This window comes from Panthera tigris, chromosome C1 (genome assembly GCF_018350195.1).
Source record: "Panthera tigris isolate Pti1 chromosome C1, P.tigris_Pti1_mat1.1, whole genome shotgun sequence".
Classification (NCBI taxonomy): domain Eukaryota; kingdom Metazoa; phylum Chordata; class Mammalia; order Carnivora; family Felidae; genus Panthera; species Panthera tigris.
In genome coordinates, this window is record NC_056667.1 from 150,451,796 (window position 1) to 150,477,790 (window position 25,995).

The following is a 25,995-nucleotide window of genomic DNA, read 5'->3' on the forward strand; positions in this document are numbered from 1 at the left end:
ATTACATTTCAAATTTAATTTGGAATTTTGTGATTATTACTATTTCTGGCAGTTCAAGATGATCTGTACAGTTTTATTGAGGTTTGCATGATTTTATATTAGTTTAGGCAAGAAATGAAGTTTATGAAAACATTTAAAACATACTGTAGAAGTACTGTGACTTTTGTTTTTTGTAATTTCATGAGTGAAGAATCAATAAGGCTTTATAAAAATAACTGTTGAATTTAGACTTTTTAATTAAATGTAATTTTTGATTCATGACCATGATATTATGGTTTATAATAAGAAACACGAATTTGGTCTTTCTCCCTGTTCCTAGCACAGAGCTCTAAAACCCTTGACTTTCCTAAGTGAAGAGAATGACAAATGTGATTTTGTTATGTTAATGAGGTGACTCTGGAAAGCCCCTAGGTCACCTAAGGTCACCTGCAGATGGGGGGCTGGTCACCAGAAGATCCAAAGGTGTGATTAAAGTTGGAATTTTCAGTCCCAGCCCCTACCTCTGGGGGGAGGTGGGGTGAAAATGGGTTGGAGGTTGAATCTATAGCCAATAGTCAATGAGTTAATCAGTCATGCCTATGTAATAAAGCCTCTATAAACACCCAGAAGGATGGAGTTTGGAGAGCTTCCAGGTTCCGTGTACCATGGAGGTACAGGGAGAGTGGTGGGCCAGGAGAGGGCCTGGAAGCTCTCCACCCCTTTCTTCATACCTCACTCTTATGCATCTCTTCCACCTGGTGGTTCTGAGTTATATCCTCCTATAATAAACTGGTAAACTTAAGTAAGTGTTTCTCTAAGTTCCATAGCTGCTCTAACAAATAGTCAAGCCCAAGGAGCAGGTCATGGGAACCTCCAATCTGTAGCCAGTCATGGAGGCACAGGTGACAACCTGGACTTGAGGTTGGCATGGTGGGTTTGTAGGGGGGAGGGGGAGTTTTGTGACACTGGGCCCTTAACCTGTGGAATCTGTTGCTATCCCCGCAGGTAGACCGTGTCATAATTGAGCTGAATTGTAGGACATCTAGCTGGTGTCAGAATCTGAACTGGAGTTAGACTAATAACGGCATTATTAATGAAAACTATTGCTACATAGAAAACCACTTTTAATTTGCAGTGGTGTCAGAAACATATTTTTTAATACTGTCACTGAAGAAAGTTGAGGATTAAATTTATCCAGTATGAGGGAAACTACAGCAAGTGTTAAGAAGTTTTGTACTGTTAAGGCTGAGATGATAAATGAGTATTTTTGCTTTACTGAAGCTAACTGATACACAATTATATGCATTTATGATTTTAAACATTCACTAATAAAATCAACACTATCTCTCTATTATAAACCAATCTCCATTTCTAAACAAGTCTGGAATTACAAGTATTGTTTAGGGTTTCTGTCAAAAGTAAATATAAGTTGAGAGTCACTGAAAAACACGAAGAGATAATGAGCATATTCGCGATGGACAAAATTCAATGGCAAACATAAAGCCATAATCTCTAAGCTCCACTTTATGTCAGTAATCTCTGTGTAATTTTCCTTTTCCTGAGCGGCATGCTACCAACAAAAGCCAAACTCTTTTATCCTAATCTAAAAGTAGCATAAGCAAAATGGGATATAAACTTACACAAAAGATAATGCTGAAATGAAGCTCTCCTGTTAAGGATTGTTTTCTTTTGCTTTTTGAAGACTTTCAGGAGTTCTGGAGAAAATCTACCATATTCTCTTTCCTATTTCTGTAGACTCACTTTTCCGGTAAATTGCTATTAAACTTTCATATTAACATTTTGATGAAATGGCCAAATGTTAGGGGTGTATCCAAATGGCATCCTAAATTCTGAGTGGATCTAGGAGGGAAACAGAATCATAGAGAGGGGGTACTTTAGAGTACTTCAAGTTTGGAGTCATATGACCTCAGTTTGAAGGCTACTTCCATCATTTCCCATGTGACCTGAGCAAGTTGTTTCCTTTCTCCAAGCTTGATTCCTTTTCTATGAAATGGAGATGATAATAATAGTACCAAGTCACAGGAAGGACTGTTATGTGGATTCAAATTGACAATCCATTAAACCACTTAGCATAGAGCCTGGCGCATAGTGAGTGCTCAATCAATGTCAGCTATTATTAAATCTATCATAATTCTATTTTCATGCCAACAATACACTTAAATGAATCCTAAATAATGGGAATCTATTCTGGCTTTAGAGTTCTACGTGGATTTCACGACTATATGGGCTTTTAAACATTCAGAGATTTCTTTCTTGTGACCTAAGTCTCTAATTAGTCCTAAAATTATTTTCTTGAGTAGTCTCTTTTAGTTAAGCTATGGAAAAATTATACTTGTGGACCAGCAGCAATTCTTTTCCCCGTCATCTTTTCCCCAAATTAAAATCTCCTGGTTCATTTAGGGCCTTTCATATGTCTTATTTTTCTGGTTATCACAATATGAATGTCTACTAAATTCATCAGACATGCCTCCTAAGTAATAATGCAATAAGTTGTAGAATTATTTGGTCATAATTTGGCTAGTATTGAGTCAAAAGGAAATGTAAACTACTTTTAGTTCATAATATATTCTTGTAGCATTTATTACATTAGCACCGTAAAAAATGCTATCATTATATATTGTTATATAGTGTTTTTCTGAGTAGTTTATAACCCCTAGTACTATTAGTGCTAGTTTTCTACTTCTGTGTCTCTAGTGCCTATCTGGCACATAATGCATATTTAGTGTGTGTGTGTGTGTGTGTGTGTGTGTGTGTGTGTGTGTGTATGTGTGTGTGTGTGTGAAAGAGAGAGACACTGATGTTTAACCTGAATCCCATCTTCGTCTTTGCAATGGGCCACTTATTTTGTTTTCCTTCTTTAGAGCCTCCCCTCCCCCACTGCATTTTTTTGATGTGGTCATTGGTCAAGGGGCTATACTTCTACAAGAATGAGCACAGGACCCATAGTGGCCAATAGAATTCCACTTTCTCAGGCATAAAATGGACACCAGAGGAGAGAAGGTTCTTCTTATCAGATTACCAACTGTGAGTATTATGTGAGTCAAGAGAGTCTGAGGTTCTTGCTTCTATCAGATATGGAGAAAGGTCAATATAGAAGAAAGTATGGCTGAGAGGGAAAGAATGTCATCAACTCTTTAAACAATGAATGCAGCAGCCACGGCCCAAAGCAGGTCTGTCCTTGCACTTTTTGGTTATGTGACCCAATAAATTCCCCCTCCTCCTTTCATATTCCGCCTAAGGTGGTTCCAGTAGGCTTCTTTTATATTCTGTTATGGCACTGACTGACTGATAAAGTCTCGTGTGACCAAAAAAGATTTGGAACCCATAGTGCCTTTTTCTTAAATCTTCCTGATATTCTTATGCATATCCAGGGAGAGTGATCTACTATCAAATTGGTAAAAGCTGAACATGACAACATATAATATATTTTATCCTAAAATTAGCATAACATTTGAAGTAGAAGTAGAACTAGCCTCAGGAATAATGAAATCATCCAAGAGTGCAAAAGTTTGGTTTCCTTTTATTTAAAAGGGGGCAGATATAGCAAAGGATTTTATCCTCAAATGAGAACCACAATTACATGGTAAAAGCAGATCTTTATTCTTCACTCACCCAACTTTTATTCCAATCCATTGTCCTATCTCCACTACTCCACTGCTACTTGGTAGGAATTAGCCAAGTAAGGCCCTGTCTCCTGAGGACGGACCCGACTACACATCAGCCTGTACCAGCTAGACTGCGGTTAAAAAAAATCCACATCTTCTGAGTTAATTTCTGTTTTCTCCAATTAACAGAGAAGGTCATATAGAATATCAAATAAAGAGATGATGCATTCTAGAAGTATGCCTTATGAGACCAGCCAATGAAAGGGGTCTCTGGACCAGAAACAAGAGTCAGATTTAGAATACTGCCTGAAGGGAGAATTTGGAAGGCAAGCATTTGTTTTGGGGATTGTTGACCAAAAGACGTACTCTTGCTTAATTCTCTCCAATGCCTTCAGTGGTTCATTTCCAAATCTTTTAAGAGTCTTCTTATATGTTGTATATATCACGCTAGGCACTAAAAATACAAATACCTCATGTTTCATTCCTTCGCTGGTACTCACAGTTCCACAACTATGTCCTATTCCAGATTCTAATTCCTCGCCTTGAAACTTCTCAAGCTTCAAAATTTCTCTAAGAGTTTATATTCCCCAACCACTATCCCAAACTTCCAATATAGGTACTGTTTCCTCTTTCAGTACGTTTTGCACTCTGTTGTTTACCTACAGTGTAATCCTTTACACTGCATCCTAATGCCTAGGTATTGTACTTGTCTGTTTCTCTCACACATCTAAGGCACAGTATTTGCTTTTTCACATGAATTCCCAGAACTTACTAGCTCTTAATAAATGCTTGTTGAGTGAATAAACAAACACATGAATGCATACATGCATGCATGAATGAATGAATGAATGAATGACTAACAGCATGGTCTCTACTCTGAAGAAGCTCAGTCTAGCTGGGGAAGAAATAACCATTAGGCTAATTAGCAACTAACCATTGCATAATAGAGATACGATCCAAATATTGACAGAGCATAACATGAGCAGAAATTAATTGTTCCTTTGATTTTGTGCCTTTTTTTTCCTCGTGTTTGCTTTATTGTTTGTGCTCAGAGGAATATTTAAAACTCACTGTTGAATTATCTAAGAACAAAACCCTGATATCTTTGAAGGAAGGATTACCATCCAAATCTATAAATGGAATAAAACAAATAAGAACATTAGATAAAGAAAATACTGCTGGCTGCCTACAGAAATGCACTGAGACTATCTCAATAAGGAACATTTCCACACAGGCCTAACAAAGGGAATAGTAAAATTATGACCTAGTTTTTTTTAGTGACTAGAGGACCGTTGTTATATGTTGGGAACATGGAAATTCCAGAGATAGCTATGATGAGGAAGCTTCACAGACATTAAATGAGAAGAGTCCTGCTGTCAAGTGTTTAAACAATTTCCAGAGGCTACGTCTGCAGGAGGAATTTATCAATATGCAATCTCTACCTTGTTTGGTTTGACATGTGGGCTGTTGGCGGGTTTGTTACTGGGAGCTATAGATGACACTAAAAAGAAGAGGGAGCATTCCTACCACCTCTTTTTTTTTCGTTTTTGGTCCCAGCCTTTTTTCAGTTCCTCATCATTTTGGCCCGAACCAGATCCGCTTAAGTGTTCTGTCTTCAGAATGCCCTTCCTATTGCTGTATTTTTCACATTTATTTTAAAGAGTGATAGTTTATAAAACAGGATCTAATTCAAATCTTCTAGCATCCTTAAGATGCACTGTTTTTCATTTGGAGCCCTCTGGAGTCTGTGGTAAGGGTACTATACTGTTTGTATGGAATATGAGAAACTATAGGAAAGAAATGTGGTGTTTCTGTGGGCTTGGGATTACATCCGTGATAAGGAATGAAGACATTTTTTATTTTTATTTATTTATTTAAAAAAAATTTTTTTTTTTAACGTTTATTTATTTTTGAGACAGAGAGAGACAGAGCATGAACGGGGGAGGGTCAGAGAGAGAGGGAGACACAGAATCTGAAACAGGCTCCAGGCTCTGAGCAGTCAGCACAGAGCCCGACGCGGGGCTCGAACTCACATACCGCGAGATCGTGACCTGAGCCCAAGTCGGACGCTTAACCGACTGAGCCACCCAGGTGCCCAGGAATGAAGACATTTTTTAAATGTTAAAACAAATACTGTGATATTATGAAAGATGAAGGTAAAAATAAGAGAAGAATTTAAAGAGAAAGCATGAGACCTGAAAAGAATGCCAAGCTTTTGAGGTTAGCTGTTGTATTTTACTTTGACTCAAGGCATTTTTGTGAAAAGGTAATGGAGAACCATCTAGAGGGGAAAGTTGCCCCTGTCCCAAGCTCGTGCCCAGCCTAGCCTCTCCCTGGGCCAGGAAAATACCTGTTTCTAAACACCCAGGGACTTTTGTACAGTTTTTTATATCTCTTAATTTCTATGTTATGGAATTATTATAAATAATCATTATAAATTACATATTACAACATAAACATAAAATATATAGTAGCATATGGCATGTAGAATGTCTCATCCCAAACACAGACCACTCAGGACTATTTTGAACTGACTCCTGGTCGTTACATCGCTATTTCAGCTAACACATAAAGGATTATTTACTGACTACAGTATTGCTGGCAGTGATCATCACTACAGAAAAAACTTGATCAATTCAAAATCTTTAAGGCTTGGGACAGAGATTGGGGCCAAGTTTACCTATATATTTGTGACAGTTTTGAAAAGATGTGCTAAGCAAATATATCAAGTAAAGTGTTTGTAAAAGAACTGTTTACTTGACACAAATTTTAGAGTCACGAATTCCCAGCAATGTAAGTGCATTGTAAGCAAAAGCTAGATGTTGCTTAGGTTGATATTTTGATATAATAGGTACAAATTATTTTTATCTATTCTTTAAAGCAGGGCTTCTGCTAGACATTACATTTTTACCCTAGTTCAAATTGCAATATTTATTTGAAAACAATAAAATATTGTTCCTGTGGAAATGTATTATTTACTCTGACTTTTAATCATTTCGGCTCTTTTCCTCAAGTCAATTGACTTATATCTGAGTCTACTTAGTAGAGGAAGTGAACAAAAGGAGGTCACAGTTAAGACTAACTCCCAGTTAGTCACCTAAAGTTTCAACAGTCACATCCATTATATTAAGAAACTGTGCTTTAATAATGCAAGAGTTGGCAGCAAAACAATAAATGTCCAAACATGATAAATAGCAGGTTAACCACCTCTGCGACAGAGAGAACAACAGTATCAAGCTAGCCCATTTTTGCTTAGTCTTGTAAGAGATACAATCACAGTCTATAGTTTTATTTTAAATCTGTCACATTAAAGGGTTACCCAACATTTCAAGATATATTAGGGTGCAATAAATAGCTTACCTTTTTTGATAGTCGTTTACGGGAAAAATAATGTGCTTTATGGTGCAGAGAAGAACCTTAAACATGGTCAATATTGAGAATAAAATCATATCCCACCTGGGTGACTTTCTCTGTCACGTTGTGTGTTCGATCTTTAACCTTGGGTGCAATAATGGTTTTATCTGAAGAAGGAGGGGATGCATTCTTTTTTTCAGTTTTGACATCTGAAAAATTCAGAGTGAGCTGTGGAATCTTGTTAATGGTGCTGTATTTGTTGAGATTTGAATCTGACGTGGATCCCAGGAGGCTTGACTTGATATGATTAAAAGGCCCTAAAAAAATTGGAAAATATTTGTAAAAGCAGGATCAGGAGAAACAGAAGAAGAAAGAGATGGTCCTGAATGACCCGCTAATGATCCACAGCCAGTGTGACCCTGCTTCGGGAGGGACTAAATGCAGCCAGCTGGTACCTGACCACAGGTTTAGGATCACGGTCTGACACACGGAGCAGCACATGGGTATCGAGGGTAAGATGGGGTCCAAGGCGTGTACCCAGGGGGCAGATGACATCTTTGGCTGTTACTTAACTTCTTTCATTAAGGGCTGGAATAAAAGGAAAACAAAACAAAACAAAACAAAACACAAAAACCAAAAACCTCCACTCCCTATTATTGGCCAAACTGGTTTTTCAAGAATGTCTTTTTATAATCCAGGAATTATTCAAGGAAGAGACTTGCCTGTGGATAAAATCATGTTGGCCAGGAAATTTCTGAACAGGCTGTGTCCCCAGCTCCAACGTGTATTACTTTCTTCTCTGGGCCATGACAAATGACAAGTGACGAACCAGCTGTCATGTGCTTCTACTACGTATGTGAGGTGTTTTACAGAGCTTCTAAGAATTGCAGATAAGAGGGAGAAGGGCAAATGTCTGTGCGTACGTGCGTGTATTCTATTGAAAACTCCAGGATCCTGTGTGAAATTTTTAAAATCTTTCCTTCTTTTCCCCTTTCATTTACATTTAAGACTTTTTTTTTTTGAGAGACAGAGAAAGAAAAGCCTCCATAAAAAACCATACCAGAAGAATACTTTGGTGAACATAACTTAACATTGAAGTGACCATAGCTAGGTAATGGCTGGGGTTAGTGGTACCTGGTTATTTATTTATTTATTTATTTATTTATTTATTTATTTATTTATTTTCAAACATGCTATATGTTAGATCCCCAGAACTGATTCATCTTGCAGCTGGAAGTTAGTACCCATTTTCCGACCCTGGTCAATTCCCACATTTCTTTCCCACGAAGACAATTTAGCAAGGTTCCAGGGCTCCTGGTTCCCTTGTCGAGGATAAATACACTGACTAGGTACACCTTGAGGTGAACTTACTGTGTGTTGCTTTTGAAGAGTCAGGAAATGCTCCAGAGTTTCTTGTATAATGGGTAATGCAACTTTTACTAATATAGAGCTCCTAAAAATTGGCATCAGGAAGAGTTTTATAGAAAGCCTGAGCCCATGACTGTTACTCAGCCATTATTTTGCTGCCTCAGAGAGTGCTTCAAACACACAGACTGCATGACTGAGCTTGTTAGTCAGCACATTTTGCCTTATGCTACTTTTTCTCCTGTTCAGAATGAAACAAATACATTTTAGGGATCAAAAAGTACTTTATGCAGGGCTGAACACTTGAAAATTAAATTTATAGGTGGTGTATTTTGAACCACAATAACAAATCAACTCAGCTAAAATATAATGCTAGTAAAATAATTGCCATCACCTGGCTGATAGTTAATTTGGAGAGAATTCACATATATTCCTTTACAAAATTTTATTTTTGGTTATTTAAAAATTTGAAATTGTTTAAAGATCATTTTCATCCATACTGCAGACACTGTGCTTCTTGAGGTGCAATTTTATTCACTCCCTGAGTTTTATCCATGATGATGATCAAATCCATCTAGGTGAAAAATGTCATTGAGCAATTTGGGCATTTATTGCCCAGTATGCTCTCATTTGCATATAGACGCTCACTCTCTTTTCTATTTATAAGATAAGGAGAGAAATAGGAGCCAAAAGTGGCACCAAATTAATCTTGCCTTCAGACAGGTGTCTGATAGAAACCCCATTCTCTACATCTCTCTATAAGTCTCCATCACAAACCAATGATTTAGTATTGCAACATATCCTAGATAGTGTTCTCTTTTTTGTATCATTGTATAATATTATGGCTATATTCCAGGCCTATATCTTAAAATTTGTAATTTGCGAAATATTCCAGGACTTCCAACATTTTAGATAATGTCTTTTTCTCAACTCTATTGTCATATTTTCACTCATTAGATACTTTTATTGCACACAGGGGTACAGAGAAGAGATTAGAGAAAGTTGAGCTCTGATATATAGTTAAGTTGTGTTTTAAACCCTTATGTCTATCTTTCAACTCTATTTCTGTCATCCTTCTATGTGGTGAATTTCTATAGCTGACTCTCTACGGAGCTGTTTAAAAAAAATCAGACAAAACCATGGATGATCTATCACATTAGAGGAGACAAACACTGTTAAATATGCTTTGATTGTCCTTGTAACCAGTTTCAATAAACTCCACTGAACTGGCTACACCAATAAGCACGAGGTCTCAACCATGACAGTACTTCATCCTAGGGGCATTTGTTGGGGACATTTTTGTCTGTCACAATGATGAGAGGTGGCTCAATTGAAAAATTGTCCCATATGTCCAGTGGGCATTCCTGTAGGTGAAAGCCTGTTTATAACGATCTGAGCCTTGAACCTGTTTCACATATAAAGAGTACAATGTACTTTTAACATGATTTTAATGTGTTGAACTTTGTAGAGCTACAACTACCGTGTAAAGGAAAGAGTTTTACATTGTTTGGTTCAGAACTTTACCAAAAGTTGTTCACCATTTTGAAAAATTGTATCACGCGGAGTTACTCTACTTGTGGCATTTGAATTGCCAATACAAAATTTCAGACTTCACGCTATAAGGTTATAGTCTGTGTTTGCAGGTCACGAACAAATATGTAAACAAAGAGATTTGAGTATTTTTTTTGACAGTGTTGGAACTGGATATTAAATTTGCAGAGAATTACAGGAATCACACTGAAGATCATTAATAAAATTTCTTTCAAAAATATTTCATATGATTGTTCTCTATGTATGTAAAATGATACATGATGTAATGAAAAGAAACTATGTAGTAAGAACTAAACACTAACTGATTTGTCTTGAGATTGCCTGTTGGTTTCCAATCTCACGTTAGTAACTCTTTAGAGATCTGCCACAACTTCATCATAATGTCTCGATTGCCATTTCTTGTTCCAATCCATTTTTTAGTCCCATTGTTTAGGAAAGCATATGGTCTGCAAGGCCTTTTTACAATATTGGATAAAGAATATATGTTCTGACATTTGGTGGGATTTCTTTCTTAAACAGTGCAATTCATTAATATTGATGTTATCACATATGAAATCATGTTGACATTACACTGAGCTGTTAAGGGCCAGCTTACTGGTGAGAACATCATCCTTTTTCATTTTCTCCCCAGTTTATTTTGGGATATTTTTCATAATTCAATTTTTGTTATTTCCTGTTTCTAAAATTCATATATAAATAACTCTGGTCTGTTATTGTTTATTCCAATACTGCTTTTTATTTTGTTATCCACTCATATTCCTGCTCTATCATTTTCTCTAGTACTTATCTGGATGATTTTCTCATGTCTTTAATGCTCTTAAAGCCATTTTCTAAAAATGTCTGCTCATTGCATTATGTCTTCTAGTGTAGTTAGTTATATTTGAGCATTAATACATTGAGAAATGTATCATTTTATTATAAACTGCTTTCCTTGTATTCCTCCTTTACATTACAGTTAAAGAATCATGTTGATCTTTTAGAAATAGGTTAACTTATTTCTAAATGTTGTTACAGGATAGTAAAATTAGTATAAAAAATATTGTTGCAAAACAAGGGGACATTGGGTCTGACAGGGCTGAGAAACCACTGGTCAATATATGTCATATGCAGATTTGCTCTCAGAATATTATAACTTCATTGAGTCCATATTTTAGCTTCTCGTATTTACTGGTGGATAACCCTTCAAACTGTTATTCTATTCTGCTTTTTTTTTTTTGTAACTTCTTAATAATAGAGATTTAATCTAGGCTTTCTTTTAAATCTATATATTTAAAGAATTCAGCAGAACCTAAAGTGTTACTTAAAATACTTCATGCATGCTACTTAGATAAGACATTTACAATCTATTTCATCCCATAAACAAAGATCATTATGCTTTTTCCACTGATTTTGAAGCAGATATTTATTTGCAGAAGTCTGAGTCTGCAAGCCAATGTGCATTAGCTTAGGTTCCTCTAAAACCTATCTAAATTCTAGTGAAAAAATTTCCCAAGATTTTAATTATGGTAAGTATTCACAGTATTCTCGTTTTCACTAATCGTCAACCTAAGCAGATAGAATATGGGGCCAAAAGGGAATAAGCATCAAGGACTAGAAATCAGAACACAGGGTTTCCTACCTCCTAGGTCTATATTCAGAGAGGCCTTGGTTGAGGATTTAAAGGTGAAAGGCAGCCTCCCTGAGAGTGATCATGAACAGATGGGATTTAGGATTCTAATGAAAGAAAGGAGGATAACCTGAAAAACAAAGTAAATGAATTTAAATAAAATAAATGGGCAGAAATAAGGGGAAATAATAGCTTCAATAGAAAGGAATGTAAAACTCAAAGGTGCATAAGGAGGAATTGATGTTCTTTAGAGAAACATTTGCAAAATGGATGACCATTCATTTAAACGTTTCTGTATTCTAGAAGGAGACGAAAAACAGGTGACCAAGTAGACTAAACCAACATCTGGATAAAGCTCTAATATATTACAACTGTCTGATTAAATATAAAGTAGGCCATGTTCCAGCTACAAAGAAATAACCTGAATTTAGAGATCAAGCCAGAGGCTAAAGCAACAACTGGGAAGAATTTTAGATTAAAGATGTTTAAAATTTTTATGATAAGGTTATTTGAATTTACCATGAGTTACAAGATGCTAAAAGAGAATATATTCTCTTTTAGAAGTGCTGGAAATATAGCCAAGGACATCTGATAATTTTTAAAAAATGCTGTTTTCTTTTTTAAAGATCATTGCTCTTGAGGATAAAATGGGACACAAGAAAAGGAGAGAAAAAAAAACGTAAGGTTATCACATCATCAGGTCTTTACACAATATTTCTTAGGGCACTGAGTTTATTTGGCTAAAGTTTAATAAAATGTAAACTGCTGAAGTGACTTAACGTTAGAAAAAAAGCAAATGCAGTGTTTAGTAATTGGATTTTGTAAAAGAACACTGGCAGCCAGTTTAAAACTTAGATAGATAAGAAGTAATCATATGATTTGTAGTCCATAATCATATTACTTCTTTGGGTGTGTAATATATAATTTTCAGAAGAAAACTATCACCATTGAAAATCAGTATGCAAATTCTTAGAAGATCACGAAAACTTGGCCAGTGTGGCTTATAAGAAACAAGCTGTATCAGATCAGTTGATTTCCTTTGTGAGTCTGACAGGTTTTGTGGCTTGGGGAGGTGAAAGCTGTGATCAGTCTTGCAGATAGTTTTGTTTCTGACTCATATGCCAGATTCACACACAAGATGGAAACTGAACACACTATTGTCAGTGGGATGCAGAGTTCCTTGGAATAATAAGCAGGTGGAAGCAATAAAGGGGTAAAGCTATGTTAAGGACCTATTTACTAAGTGGGGTAGGGGTGGGTTAATTTTTATGGATGACTTGGAGAGCAGTGTAGGCAGAGAAACCACCACTAAATTTGAGGTGAAGATCAGTTGATGAGTGACTGAGACAGGATTAGGTTCACCTCTCACAACATTAAAGAGATTGTTAACAGCATTTAATGTACATGCACACATAGAAGCAGCAAATGCAATTTATTTGAATTAACTTTTCCAATCCTTGATAATGGGTTACACTTAGATCTCTGAGGTCTTATTTCAAAGATTCATAAATTTCAAGGAAATGTATTAAAGGGAAACAAATTTAATCCTAAGTAAGAAGGTTAAATGGAAATGATTCTGTTTTAGAAGAAAAGACTGAGTACCGATTGCTGTTCTTATAGTATGATATTATATCAAGATTAGACGTAACCAGCTGGAATCTCTGGCCACTCAGGATAGATAAAGGAGGGAAGAAAATTGCATTTCAGCAAGAAGGATTTAGGTTAGCTCTTGGCGTAACAGGCAGTAAAATAGATTTCCCAAGAAAGTTAGAGAATGGGATCCCCCCAAGATAAAGATTCCTCTACCATTTGTGTCAGAAATTTTGCCAACCACCTCGTCTGAGGGGAATAAACCAGATGCTCTTGAGGTCCTTCCAAATGCCTGCCGAAATGATTTATTTTATTCGGTCAAGAAATTATTTTTGGGTGACTTTGATATTTAAGAACTGTAATTATGCATTTGTACACAAAGAAGTATAGAAATTTGTCTTTTATTTTTTAAGTTTTATTTAAATGTGGTTTAGAAACAAAACCAAAAAATTTTAAAAGCGCACTTAATGTATTATTCTATATCTACTTAGCATGTTAATTTTTCAGCGAAAATCTTAAAGAGCCAGATACTTAAGTATTTTTTGATAGTTTCAAAACCAGAGTCTGAACAAATAATGAAGACTTTGGAGGGTACATTTACATTAATTTTTAAATTAAATTTGCGCATTTTTAAATCTAATTTGGGAGTTTGACTTCATAAATATTAATATGGGAAAACTTCCTACAATGGTTTAGAGTTTCCTAATCCCAAATTCTGACTTTGATGATTCATTTTTATTTAAAGACTACTGCTATTAAAAAATTGAGGGTCAAGGAAAAAGGGTTGGGGATTAAATGGATTTATGAGAGAAAAATAAAAAAAATGTGGTTTGAATGACAGCTGTGTGAACTACTAATTTTAAGATAAGCAAGCTCAATTTTCTATTTATTGAGACAAATCAGATTCATTTTTCACTGAATTCAAAAGATCACTGGAAAATTAGTGTCTAATAATTAATTGCTAATTATTAAATGCTAAAGCCAATCATATTTCATACAAGCAAGTTAGCAAGGGGTGTCTGTATTCTGTTTCTTGACATTATATCCTGAATTATACTCAAATCACCATCACAACTGACACTAATTTGTTCCCTTTTAGAAATCACAGTAGACAGGCCAAGGATAGAATAATCATGTGGATGAAATACCATCCCGGTATTGGAGGTCACCTGCATAGACCCTTTTTGAAGTGCTCGCAAAAGAAAATTGGGATGGGAGAAGCTGCCACAATTTCCCTTATTTTCAAATCACCCTGGATTGATGACCAGAAAACAGCTTTAGTGTCTAGTGCTATTAATTCATAAGCATCACCAGCTCTGACTTAATTAGGGAAGCCATTGAGAAATCAATATACAGAACTTCATAGTGATCAGAGTAGCAGTGACATACAGAAGAGGCCAAAACAGTGAATTTTAAATAATGATGGTTACCGGTGGAGATGTGTCCATGCAACATACATGCACCAAATGAGTCATTGTCACCATATGCACACTCACAGCGGCATGCATGGCCTATGTTAAAAGACTAAGTCCAAATGTTTTCAATTTGATGAGAATAATATGATTACTATATTTTGTGATTCCTCGTACCTACTATGATATAGTAGAAAAAACAGAGGTGAATTTCAAATTTTTAGTCAAATCCAGACTTTTCCAGAGGTACTGCCCACTTAAACTTTAACCTACAGTACCTATAGGTCATGCCAGTGATTTCAGACTAATATAGGACACAATTAAAAATGACTGAAATGTAATATAGAAAAATAGAAAATGACCATCATGCATGTACAGTTTACTACTACAGTAAGCTTAAAACCATACCCCCTGCCATCCAGGAACGTGAAACTAGTTTTAAGGAAACAAAAGAGGAACAAGTGAAGAGATACTGTCATGTAGCACTTTGATTACTTTATTTAATCTTGCACTCAAAACCTTTTTGGGGCTGAAACAGGCTGATGTGCCTCTTTCATACTGGAATGTATTTAGCTTAATATTTGTTTCTTTCCAAATGGTTTAAATATTTAGGAAGTGTTCATTGTCAACCTAGGCTTATACTTGCAAGAAAAAGGAGTTCAGAATCATTTTGGTGCCACAGGTGAGAAAGTAACAATGTCTCCAACAAAATCAAGCCACGATATCTCCACCAGGCACCTGGACCAGCTAAGGGCAGCATGATGTTGCATTGAACAGGGCATACAGCAGGCAAGTGAACATGCCAAGTAAAGGGGCTCTTTGAGCATCAGATGATGAAATTTGAGTTCGTACATTACCTTTGACATTGCGACCATTGTCTGTTTTGAGCATATAAGGGTAAAAAAAAGAAAGAAATATAAAAAGAAGACTAAAATTATGTTATATACACTGAATTACAATCAGAGTAAACAGGATGTGATGATTGAAAATTGTATCTTTGAAATTAGCATTTTGTATTATTCAACCAAGTAAAATGCACATACCAAAAATAATATCTGCCATCATAAGCATGCACGTTCAAGTATGTGAATCATTTATCTCATTTATTTTAACTGGATTCCAAGATGGGTATCTTTTATAATTACGACACTTTGGAGAAGGCATCTCCAGCTGTCTGCAGTTGTGATAAAAACTTTCAGTCTTGTCAGAAGCCAATTTTAGTGTCCCTTCAACCGTCATTTACAAGAAAGACTGCACAACATTCGGTATGTTAAGTAATTGTTTTTTCATATGGTTTAACCTAGAAAATTAAGACAACAGCTTACCTTAATAAACCAACTTGTGTCACTAATCAGAATTCTATTAACTGCCACTCCCACAAATGTTCTTCGATGCATATTTTGAAAACACCAAATAGTGCTCAAAGAATCATTCTTAGGCAAAAATAATTGTAAGAAATCAGTGAAAGATTTGACTTTTAAAAGTAATGTGAGATTTGTAAGTCTATGTTGTCACAATGCACTCAGTATAATACCTAAAATATTTAAGAACTTCATTTATATTAAGATGGGCTGTTTTCAAATCTCAGAACAAAGTGTTTTCAGATTTATTTTGAGATTAGCAACCTGACCCTTCGATGCATATTTGCTAGTAACAAAATCTGCATTACTAGTTTTGAAACAAACAAGCTTAAAAGAAATGAAGTCATGTCAAAACCATACAAATATATCCAAGATTTGAAAAATCTGTTCAACATTTGTTGACATGTACAGTAATGCTGTGCATATTTAAAATCTTGGGATACATCATAATTGTTTCAAAGTCTACAAGTGAAGCAATTTCAATAATGCGGTATATTGAACTGCTAGTGTAGACACTGGCTCACATAGAGATATGCAAAACTGTGACCTTACATGACAACTCTGCCTTCTTTGAGGGACCATAAAAAAGCAAATATGGGTAGTGAAGAGACCTTGGTTACATAGAATTAACTATCTCCATCAGAAGCTGGGCCCCCAAATCGTTAGTAAAGTAACAACTACTTATAAGTAGTTAAAAATTATAATAAACCTCGAAATTACAAAGATTTGCAAATTCCCAAAAAACTGACTAGAAGTTATATTATATGGTTAATGCTGCTTTGACATTCTAAGACAGAGCATGCAGTCTGTGCATTGGTGCTAGCTGAGACCTTGTTATTTGTCCGTGACAATATAACTGCAGAAATTAGAGTAAGCATCTAGAATCTTCTAGCAACTTGTCAGAGTAATTCTATGTCGAGTCAATCTAATAATAAAATAGTTAGGGCTTATATTTTCTATGTATTTTTTTTTGAAAATTTCATTTTTCTAATAGTGCATTTTTCTTATATATACAAATGTACTGGTCTGTGATGGATTAGAAAAAATCCTGGTCCTTCACCATAAATGGTTTGAGAAGTAGAATTCTAAGGTACTTGGTAATATAGATTAAATAAAAGGATAATGTAAAACATTATGCACTATTATATTTGCAAATTATTTAAAGTTCTATAAAGATAGCCTATAAAGAAGGAAATTTCTCTTCTTGAATGAAGAAGCAATAATCTGAATTCAGAATCTGGTGCATGTGGGACTTAACCTGTTAATCAGTCACATGAATTCATAAAATTAAAATCAGTTTAAAAGAATTTTCATCATCATGTAGCATTGTGCATCAACTATACCCAAAGAAAAAATAAAAACTTTTAAAGTTTTCCATCTTCTTTTGTCAGCAGCTCAGTTTCTAAAATATATCAAATTATGTAGCCATAGGAAGTGTGGTTTCTTCTAGGCTAATCAGTGATTTTGTGGCTAAAAAAACTGTTCTAAAGCTGAACTATAAAATACCCTCTGAATTTATTCACCGATAACCAGACAACTGTAGCATCTGTAAGCAAGTGATACTTTTCTGGAAACTAATATAGCTTTGGTATGGGAAGAAAATCCAGGATGTCCCCACTACTGAGTGTCCATGTATAGAACGTGAATTGAGAAATCCAGAAATGTGAAATCATCCTTTCCCATAATTGTATCAGCAACTATGTACGAAATCAAGACTACATAAAATGGAAGCAAATAAGGTGAAATTATGAAATCTGATCTAACCTCCTCAGCACCACTGTCAAATCACAGGCGAAGTCTATACCACGCACTGATCATGTGCCATCTAATATGGAAGAATGGTATTAAGACTGTAACTCAGATTCTAGGCAATAAGGCCAATTTCTGAAAAGCCAGGATGATTTCTAAAGATGCTTACACTAACGGGACGAACTAAGCAAAATGTATGTTGGTCATTTGAATCACCCTATTGGATTTATTGCACTTCAGCTATATGATTCATTGCTCAAAGATCAAATTTCAGCAATTTCATTCAGTCAGGAGATATTGAGCATGCAATCACTCCATGGTATGGGGACTTAGATGACTATTCAGTTTGGAAATTGTCCTTGATTTTATTTTCCTTTTGACCTTCTTTAGACTACAGATTAAAAGGGATGTGCTACTGGCTTTTGTTCCATATATAGTTTCTCAAACCTATCTGTGGAAAACCCTTCTGTTTTGTGATACTGATTTGTCTCTTTTTGAATTCTTCCTGGCAATTCTGCCTTCTGAATTCTCTTCTGCCTTCTCATCTTCACTGTGGCCTTTAAATAAAGACCCCCACATGATTCAAGTATTATGGAATATAATCATTTTCTGTTGTGCGTGGTTTTGAAACATAGTTCGGGAACATGGTCCTCTCAGTGTGGCACCAACACTTATTGAGTTCTTTCCATGAGACAGGCAATTGTGTTGGATACTAAGGGTGCCAAGCACACTATGCCCCAGCTCCTGTGATGGGGGAGCTCACAGAAGCATACTTACGGCTTTGTGTATCCCGCAGAAATGACAGACTTCTAATGTGGAATAAAGGTAGGATGTAATAAATGCTATCATAATGTGCAAATGCTGCTTTGCACATTAGGGTGTAAAATCATTGAGTTCTTTTGGTTTGGGAAGGGGAAATGGGCCCTGAGGACTGTGAGTGGCAGGATGAGGAGGAACAAAGTAGAGAACAGATATTCCTGGCAGAACAAACTAATGAAGCAAAACAATGTGTGATGCATGTTTGGGAAAAAGCAATTACCTTTGTGCAGGTTTATACATAGTAGGGGAAGGAGTCCTGCAGAAGCTGGAAGGAAGGCTTGAAAAAGAACTGTGGCCAGCTGGCAAAGTGCCTAGTATCCTACATTAAGAGCCCAGTGATCAGATGCACGTTTTAAGAAGAAAACTCACAAAAGCAGCAGTGATGATGGGAACGCACAGACATGGATACCACAGAACAATGGGCCTCTCAGGAACCTGAACTGCGGGATTTAGAAAAGTGGGACTGATATATCCATTCAACAGGTACTCTGAATCTCCGAGCCTCGGGGAAAGCTCGTTGAGTCCGCAGACTCAACACAGGAAAACACTACCACAGGAAAACACTGAGTGGTGGATTGTGGGCTCTGGAGAAAGGTGGTCCTGGGTATGCAAGCCGGCTCCGGAACTCTTTAACCTTGGACGAGTCATATATTTAGCATATCTAAGCCCCAGTTACCTCATCTTTAAAATGGGGCTTAGCAATAATTCCTAACTCACAGAGTTGTTGTAAGAATTAAATCACTTCATGTGTGTCAAACATTTTCAACGCCTCAACACATAGAAAATACTCAGTAAAAGTTGGCCATCATCATGTTAATGATGATTTTTTTGTCGCTGTCTTTTTAAAAAAATATATTTATTTATCTTTTTGGGGGGAGAAAGCGCAAGTGGGGGAGGGGTAGAGAAAGGGGGGCAGAGGATCCGAAGCAGGCTCTAAGCTGACAGGCTGACAGCAGTGAGCCCGATGTGGGGCTCAAACTCACAAACAGTGAGATCATGACCTGAGCCTAAATCCTAAGCTCAACTGACTGAGCCACCCACGTGCCCCTGTCATGGTCTTTTGAGCATTGCTGCTTTCACTACCGGCTAATGTAAGAATGTGAACACAAAGAGGCCAGGGAAAAAGAAACGAATTCTAACTTGTTCTGACTTTGGTTTTCAAGTTTGGTCTTCCAATACTTTCAGGGATTACTTTTTCTCTCTAAACCTTTCCCCTTCTTCCTTCCTACCCCATCGCTACCCAATCAGTTTATAGCTTTCTGATTGGTCGCTACACCACATTTTACACACCTCTTTCTTTGGAAAGATTTGGTTAATAAAAGAGTCTTGTGAAGGCACATCACTCCTGCTCAGAGCTTGACTATTTACTAAATGCAGCAAAATTAATTATGCTTGAGATGATAGTGTCATCACCTAAGCACATCTTATATTAAGTATTAATTAACACTCCATAAAGTCGGCAGATAATGGTTATCATACCATTTCAGAAACACAGAAAAGAAGCCAGAAGAAACCAAATTATTCACTAGGGTTCAAAGAGGAAAATCAGTAACACTTCCGGATATAAAATTCATAATTTGTAATTGCTGTAATTTACTCACATTTCTTCCCCCAAGGCATAGGCATTAATGTCAAAATTAAAAACTATGGAAATTACCTTTCATTACCCATTAATATATGTTTCCATATTTAAAAAAAAACATACCTTCACTGGCATGTCGGTCTCTAAATATGTTCTTGGGGTGGACACTGAATCCTTCTATATCATGTACCGAAGAAGCCCTCCGTATACTACAAATGCTTTCCTTCGATCTGGAATGAGTCAGCTGGGAACTTGACTGCAGCATGTCAGGGTACAGTCGGTCCCATTGCCTTTTGGGAGAGGAATGGTCAAGAGGTCCCGATATATTCACCAAAGGGGAACATTTGCTGGGCTGTATCAAGGCTTTTGTATCATCTGCTTCAGAAGGGCTGCAGCTCTCTTTTGTAGGAGACTTGAAGTGCTTCATGGCTACTGAATCATCGCTGTGTTTAGATGAGTCAATTACTACCACATCCGGGTCTTCTTGTGGTAAGGACTGCTTTCTGTAAGTGAGAACTCTCAGACCAGGGAATTTGAACCCAAAAAGTTTCCCTACAAGTGGAGACAGGAAAAAAGAAACACATTATAAGACAAATATATAGATATATACAATCCATATACACATCCATATATACATATATATACTATATATGTACAAGACATATCCCTTAAGAAAAACAAACAAATGAACATCGTTGACTCATATTTAATACCATGTAATAAGATTTATTAATCAATACTGAATTAAGTCATTCACAGTTGGAATGAGAGATATTGTCGAAAATTTCTGAGACTAATTACCATAAAAGCAGTAAGAAAATAATAAAAGAACGTTGTCATGTTTCTGATGGTTAAACAGATATACTCCACTGACATGAAAGCATTACTTGGATGACATGACTTTTTTTGTTTCAATAAATAAAGACATATTACACATTATTGCATATAACATATTGTTAAAAACACTATACATCCATTTTTAAGGGATTTGGGGGAATTTTACGGGAATTTGAAGGGTAGAATACAGTTTGGAAAGGAAAAGAAGGGATGGGACACCATAGGCAAAAGGGAGGGTACTGGAAATATTATAGTGCATATGTGTGGAGTGGAGGATAGGGGGTGATTGTACTGGAAGAAGGGAGGGAATGAGGTGGGGATAAGAAGTTGGCCTGACATATCTAGAAGGCTTGTATTAGACAATACTGTGACTCATGTGTGGATTAGAAAAACAGGGTCAGCTGTTTATGAAAACATTCCTCATTCCATTGGAAAATCTTTAAAGGCTTTACGTTTCAGATAGAGATGTAAAGATAAGAATTTCTCTTTCCTGATATATATTTTTTTTGTTTTTCCAAAATATGAGAATATGGCATGAAATGTTATCCTTATCTCAGTGGATGAGGCTTAAAAGGACAACCAAGTATAAACATTCAAAGGTGAGTTTTAAAATTAAAATATTAGCTAATAAATGCATAAACTCACTGGCAGTAAGAATGCAAATCAAAACAAAAGCATGTCATTTTCCACTCTTTAATTTAGCAGTTAATTGGAAAAAACAAACAAACAGATAACATGTAGTGATGGCAAAAAATGCTGGTGAGCATTCTGGCACTTTGATGGTGGGATTGCAAATTGCTACAAATTATTTCAAAAATCATTGTGCAATATCTATTAAAATGAAAACATACTTTTCATTTGACGCAGGAATCCCAATAATAGGATAGTACAAAGGCACAGAAATAAGACACAGCCTGGATATCCATTAGAAGGAGAATGATTGAATAAATTATGACCTTTTTATACTTTGGAATCTTATAATGCTCTTTAAAAACCATATATATATATATATATATATATGTATATATATACATATATTTTTATTAGAATTAGAAGTTTATTAAAATAAAAGTGTTAAGTGAAAAAGAGTTTCAGTTTAATGTTTGTGACATTTCATTAAAAATAATAAAAGACTTTATTTGTCTGTAGAAGTAGTATAGCAATAGAGAAAGATGTGGAAGAACACACATCAGACCCGTAATGTTGACTGGCTAAGTGGGTTTGGAAGCAGAAGGTAATGTATTGAATTCTTCTGTATATATTTTTATTGTTTGTTACATCAAGCATCCATGCATTCCTTATAAACTTTTAAAAAACTGATGAGGTAAAACTTTTACTTCTAAAGAATGAAGAGATAAGACATAGCCTCCAAACAATATTGTGTAATTCAAAGCTTGTTTAAGTATTGTCTATGAGAAAACACAGAGTTTCTAATCTCCATTGCTAGTGCAGTGGTCTATGTTCAAATCGCCTGATGGCTTGACAATTACACATTGCTCTTCTAGTCAATCATTTGGAGTCTTTGGGCTACGATATTATCTACCTTATATTCTTTAGGTGTCATGGGCACCATTATTTTTAATACATTTATTATGAACTTTCCCTCAGTCATAGGATGGTTTTAAAACATGGAAGAACACTTCCAAAACTCATGGATTTTTCTGTATTTTATTTAAATAATTACTCTTAATTACTCTTCCAGTAAATGTCTTACCTATACACATAGTTTCCATTCCATATTTTCCATTCCATTATTTAATCCAATGATTCATAACTACATCTCCAGGCCAGACCTTTTCTCTTAGTTCCAAACCTGCATATCGATTGGCCTCATTGACATCTTCACTTAGAAGTCTTAAAAAGACACCTCAAAATTCCATAGCAAATCCAATCTCATGATCCATCTGTCCAATTCTAGCCCTTCTTCTCTGATTAATATTTCTCTTTTCCAGTGGACTGTAGGCCTCATGAGGGCAGGGACCCTGTCTATTTTGCTTACCAAATCCTACCTCTGACAGAATGCCTGAGCATGGTAAATGAATTTCTATCATCTATAAACAGATCCTAAACTGACAATGTGCTTCAATTCTGAATGTGGAAAACTAAGATACTTAATTACTCTGGCCAACTTAATTGGATAATCTTAGCCTTCTGGAATTGTATTGACCCATGTTTACCAAAAATGATTGATTGAGTGGAACTCAATAGCTCATGGAAATGATGAACTCTATACCCTGCCCTTTATACCCGATTCCAACTCTACTTCTTAATTTTACCTTTTTCAGAGGTTATTAATTGCTACCATTCTGGTTTTAGAACATAAGACAGAAGTGTTTTCAAATTCTTCATTTTATGTAAACAATTAATTACAGAAGATTTTAGAATTAAGTAGGCTACTTTATTATTTTTTTTAATGTTTATTTATTGTGGAGAGAGATAGAGCATTAGTTGGGGAGGGTCAGAGAGAGAGGAAGACACAGAATCTGAAGCAGGCTCCAGGCTCCGAGCTGTCAGCACAGAGCCCGACACAGAGCTCGAACTCAAGAACTAGGAGATCATGACCTGAGCCGAAGTCGGATGCTTAACCGACTGAGCCACCCAGGCGCCCCAAGTAGGCTACTTTATTATTGTAAGCTTTCATTTGTGGGCTAGCAGTTAATAGTGTTAAATACAACTGTAATATAATTTATCTTTCTGGTAAAAAAAACAAAAAACAAAAAAACATGACACGATGCACAGACAAAATCCAAATATGGTCCACTTTAAGTTCTGGATTTATAAATTGTAGGTGAGAGTAATCAATCTATGCAAATAAGATTAAATAACAGTGTACCAGAGTAACTGTTTTGCAAGCATTCCTACATAATTTTACCAACAACTCTTATATGCTCAAGTAAATTGCCAAGTTAAAAATCAGTGAACTGCATCGAAGTCACTTGATTAGTTTTTAATGCCCATGGAATTGACTTATAAAGCAGTTTACAAATCAATTCTGCAAGCTTATTACAATGCACTGAAGGTCAATGCATACTTTTATTCATTTTTCATCAGTTACATTACCCTCCTCCTTTAAAAACCATTCACTGTGTTTCTTAAATTAATGGCCACACAAGGCATTTAGCTTGCTCCTACAGTTTAGTCATATCCAAGGTGGTACAGATGGTCTTTTCTGCATCACTAGGTTAATATGACCATGTTATATTGCATTACAGATTTAGTTGTCTAACCGCAGCTCATCCGGAAAGAATACACATTGAGAATTTTGCTCAATGCTAGCACTTTTAGGCATGAAATATAAAGCATGGATGAGTATAATCCTGTCATGGTTCTTAACACTGAAAAATACCCTTATAAGTTAAGTCTCCATATTTTACCATATCTGCTTTCTAACAGGACAACTAAAATAGTACTATTTGGCCTTTCATCTATTAAATGTTTTATAAATCTGAAATAAGAATGACAGATTAGGAGTTTTTACACATTTTTTACACATTCTCCCAGTAATTATAAGTTTTAATAAACTGCTTACACAAACCTGATTTCGTTTAAATATACCATTTTCATCTAAGAAGTATCTAACATGCATGAATGAATGACTGCTACAAGGTCTTTCTCAGAACATGTCACTTTTATGAAGCTGTTAAATGTAATTTTGGAAGCTTCATCTTCATGTATCCTGTGTCATATTTAACTGAGAGCTTTTAACTTCTCACCCAAGTAGGTACACAGTTAATCAATTATCTTTCTCTTTAAAAAAGCCTGGAATTATGACTCCAATCGATACATGCAAAGATGTTAAACACTTGGCTCAAGGCCAAACAGGAAATCAGGGTAAAGTCAGAATAAAACAGCAACTTATTTTATTTAATTTCAGTTTTACCCAAGATTTGGTGGTTTCTTGGGCCATAAATATCCACCTGAGTATTTAATGAGAACCATAATTCTCCTCTAAATAAATGTAGATAAATGCATACACACAATTTTATTTATGACCTCTGAAAATGAATAACAAAGTTCCCTTCCCTCAACCAAAACCCTTCTTCTAACCTCCCCTAGGATTGCCTGGGATTAGTTGACTCTTAATATTCCTTTTCGTTCTGAGTTTCTTTGTTTATATATTTATGCTATTCATAGTTCCCACAAATTTATAATGATCACAGCTACATTTCTGCCCTATCTCCTGTGGTAATGGGTAATGGGATTTTAGAAAATAGTTGTACTAAACTTTTCCAAATGAAGAAGACCTCGTTAACCTGAACTGCTCTTTCTCTTTCCTTCTCTCTTATCCTGGGAGTTGGTTCTTATCTACTAGCATTTGGAAGGAAACAGTTTTTCTAATTTAGGAATGAATCTGGGAATATTAGAAATAACATTTCTCGCAGAAAAGCAAATATTTCCAAAAAGTCCTCCACATACTGCTAATCATTGAATTTCCTCACAATTGCCAATTCCCAGTCATTTCCTGGGTTCACCTTCTCTTCATTGCTGCAAACTCTTAGAACTTTGATTACTTAATAATTTTACCAGGGGTGCCTGGGGGGCTCAGTCAGTTGAGCTGGTGACTCTTGATTTCTGCTCCTGATCCCAGGGTCATGGGGTTGAGCCCCACCTTGGGCTCTGTGCTGAGCATGGAACCTGCTTCATGTTCCCTCTCCTCTTGAATATATATTAAATATGTATTCTCTCTATCTTAAATATGTATTAAATATATTTAATATACTTATAGTATCAGAAACAACTTACTCTGGCTTGGTTCTGCTTAGTTAAATTATGGACTAAAAAGTAGAGAGAAACTTAAGTTCAAGCAGCCATGGAAACTAGAGAATATAGTAGGGTAAGGAAGGGACATGCTTGGTGGGGGTGGGAAATGGGGGATGTCGTGAAGACGATGAACAGAGATGTTTTCCTCTCACAAAGGAGTACAGGTATGCCTGAGAAAAGGGATTAAGACAGGATTGGGTTAAACTCTCATGCAAATGCAAAGGAAGCTTCAGCCAGCCCTCCAGGGGGCTCCGGATCTAGAACAGCCCTGCAGAGTGATGCCACATTCAAGTCAGGGTATTGGTCTTTGTCTCCCAGCATCAGCCAGTCACCTGCTACAGCTACCCCATGAGAAGGTCCATAACCTGCGTAAGGCACTTCCCTGCCTTGGACCACAGTTGTC

General features: G+C 36.0%; 1 protein-coding gene and 1 long non-coding RNA gene across 4 annotated transcripts in view; one reads left to right on the forward strand and one right to left on the reverse strand.

Moving 5' to 3' along the window:
* KCNH7 (potassium voltage-gated channel subfamily H member 7) overlaps positions 1 to 25,995 on the reverse strand; it is a 154,686-nt gene that overhangs the window by 114,479 nt on the left and 14,212 nt on the right. For all 3 annotated transcript variants that reach the window (XM_015535883.2, XM_042994571.1, XM_042994572.1), the window contains exons 2-3: positions 20,118 to 20,546; positions 7,062 to 7,276 (exon numbers count right to left, since the gene is read on the reverse strand). In XM_015535883.2, the coding sequence (XP_015391369.2) occupies positions 7,062 to 7,276; positions 20,118 to 20,546 (644 nt within the window). The remainder of the gene's footprint in view (positions 1 to 7,061; positions 7,277 to 20,117; positions 20,547 to 25,995) is intronic.
* Positions 666 to 15,401, forward strand: LOC122240937. Its single transcript, XR_006220743.1, has 3 exons — positions 666 to 771; positions 2,862 to 3,024; positions 15,118 to 15,401. It is a non-coding gene; the product is annotated as an uncharacterized LOC122240937 (long non-coding RNA).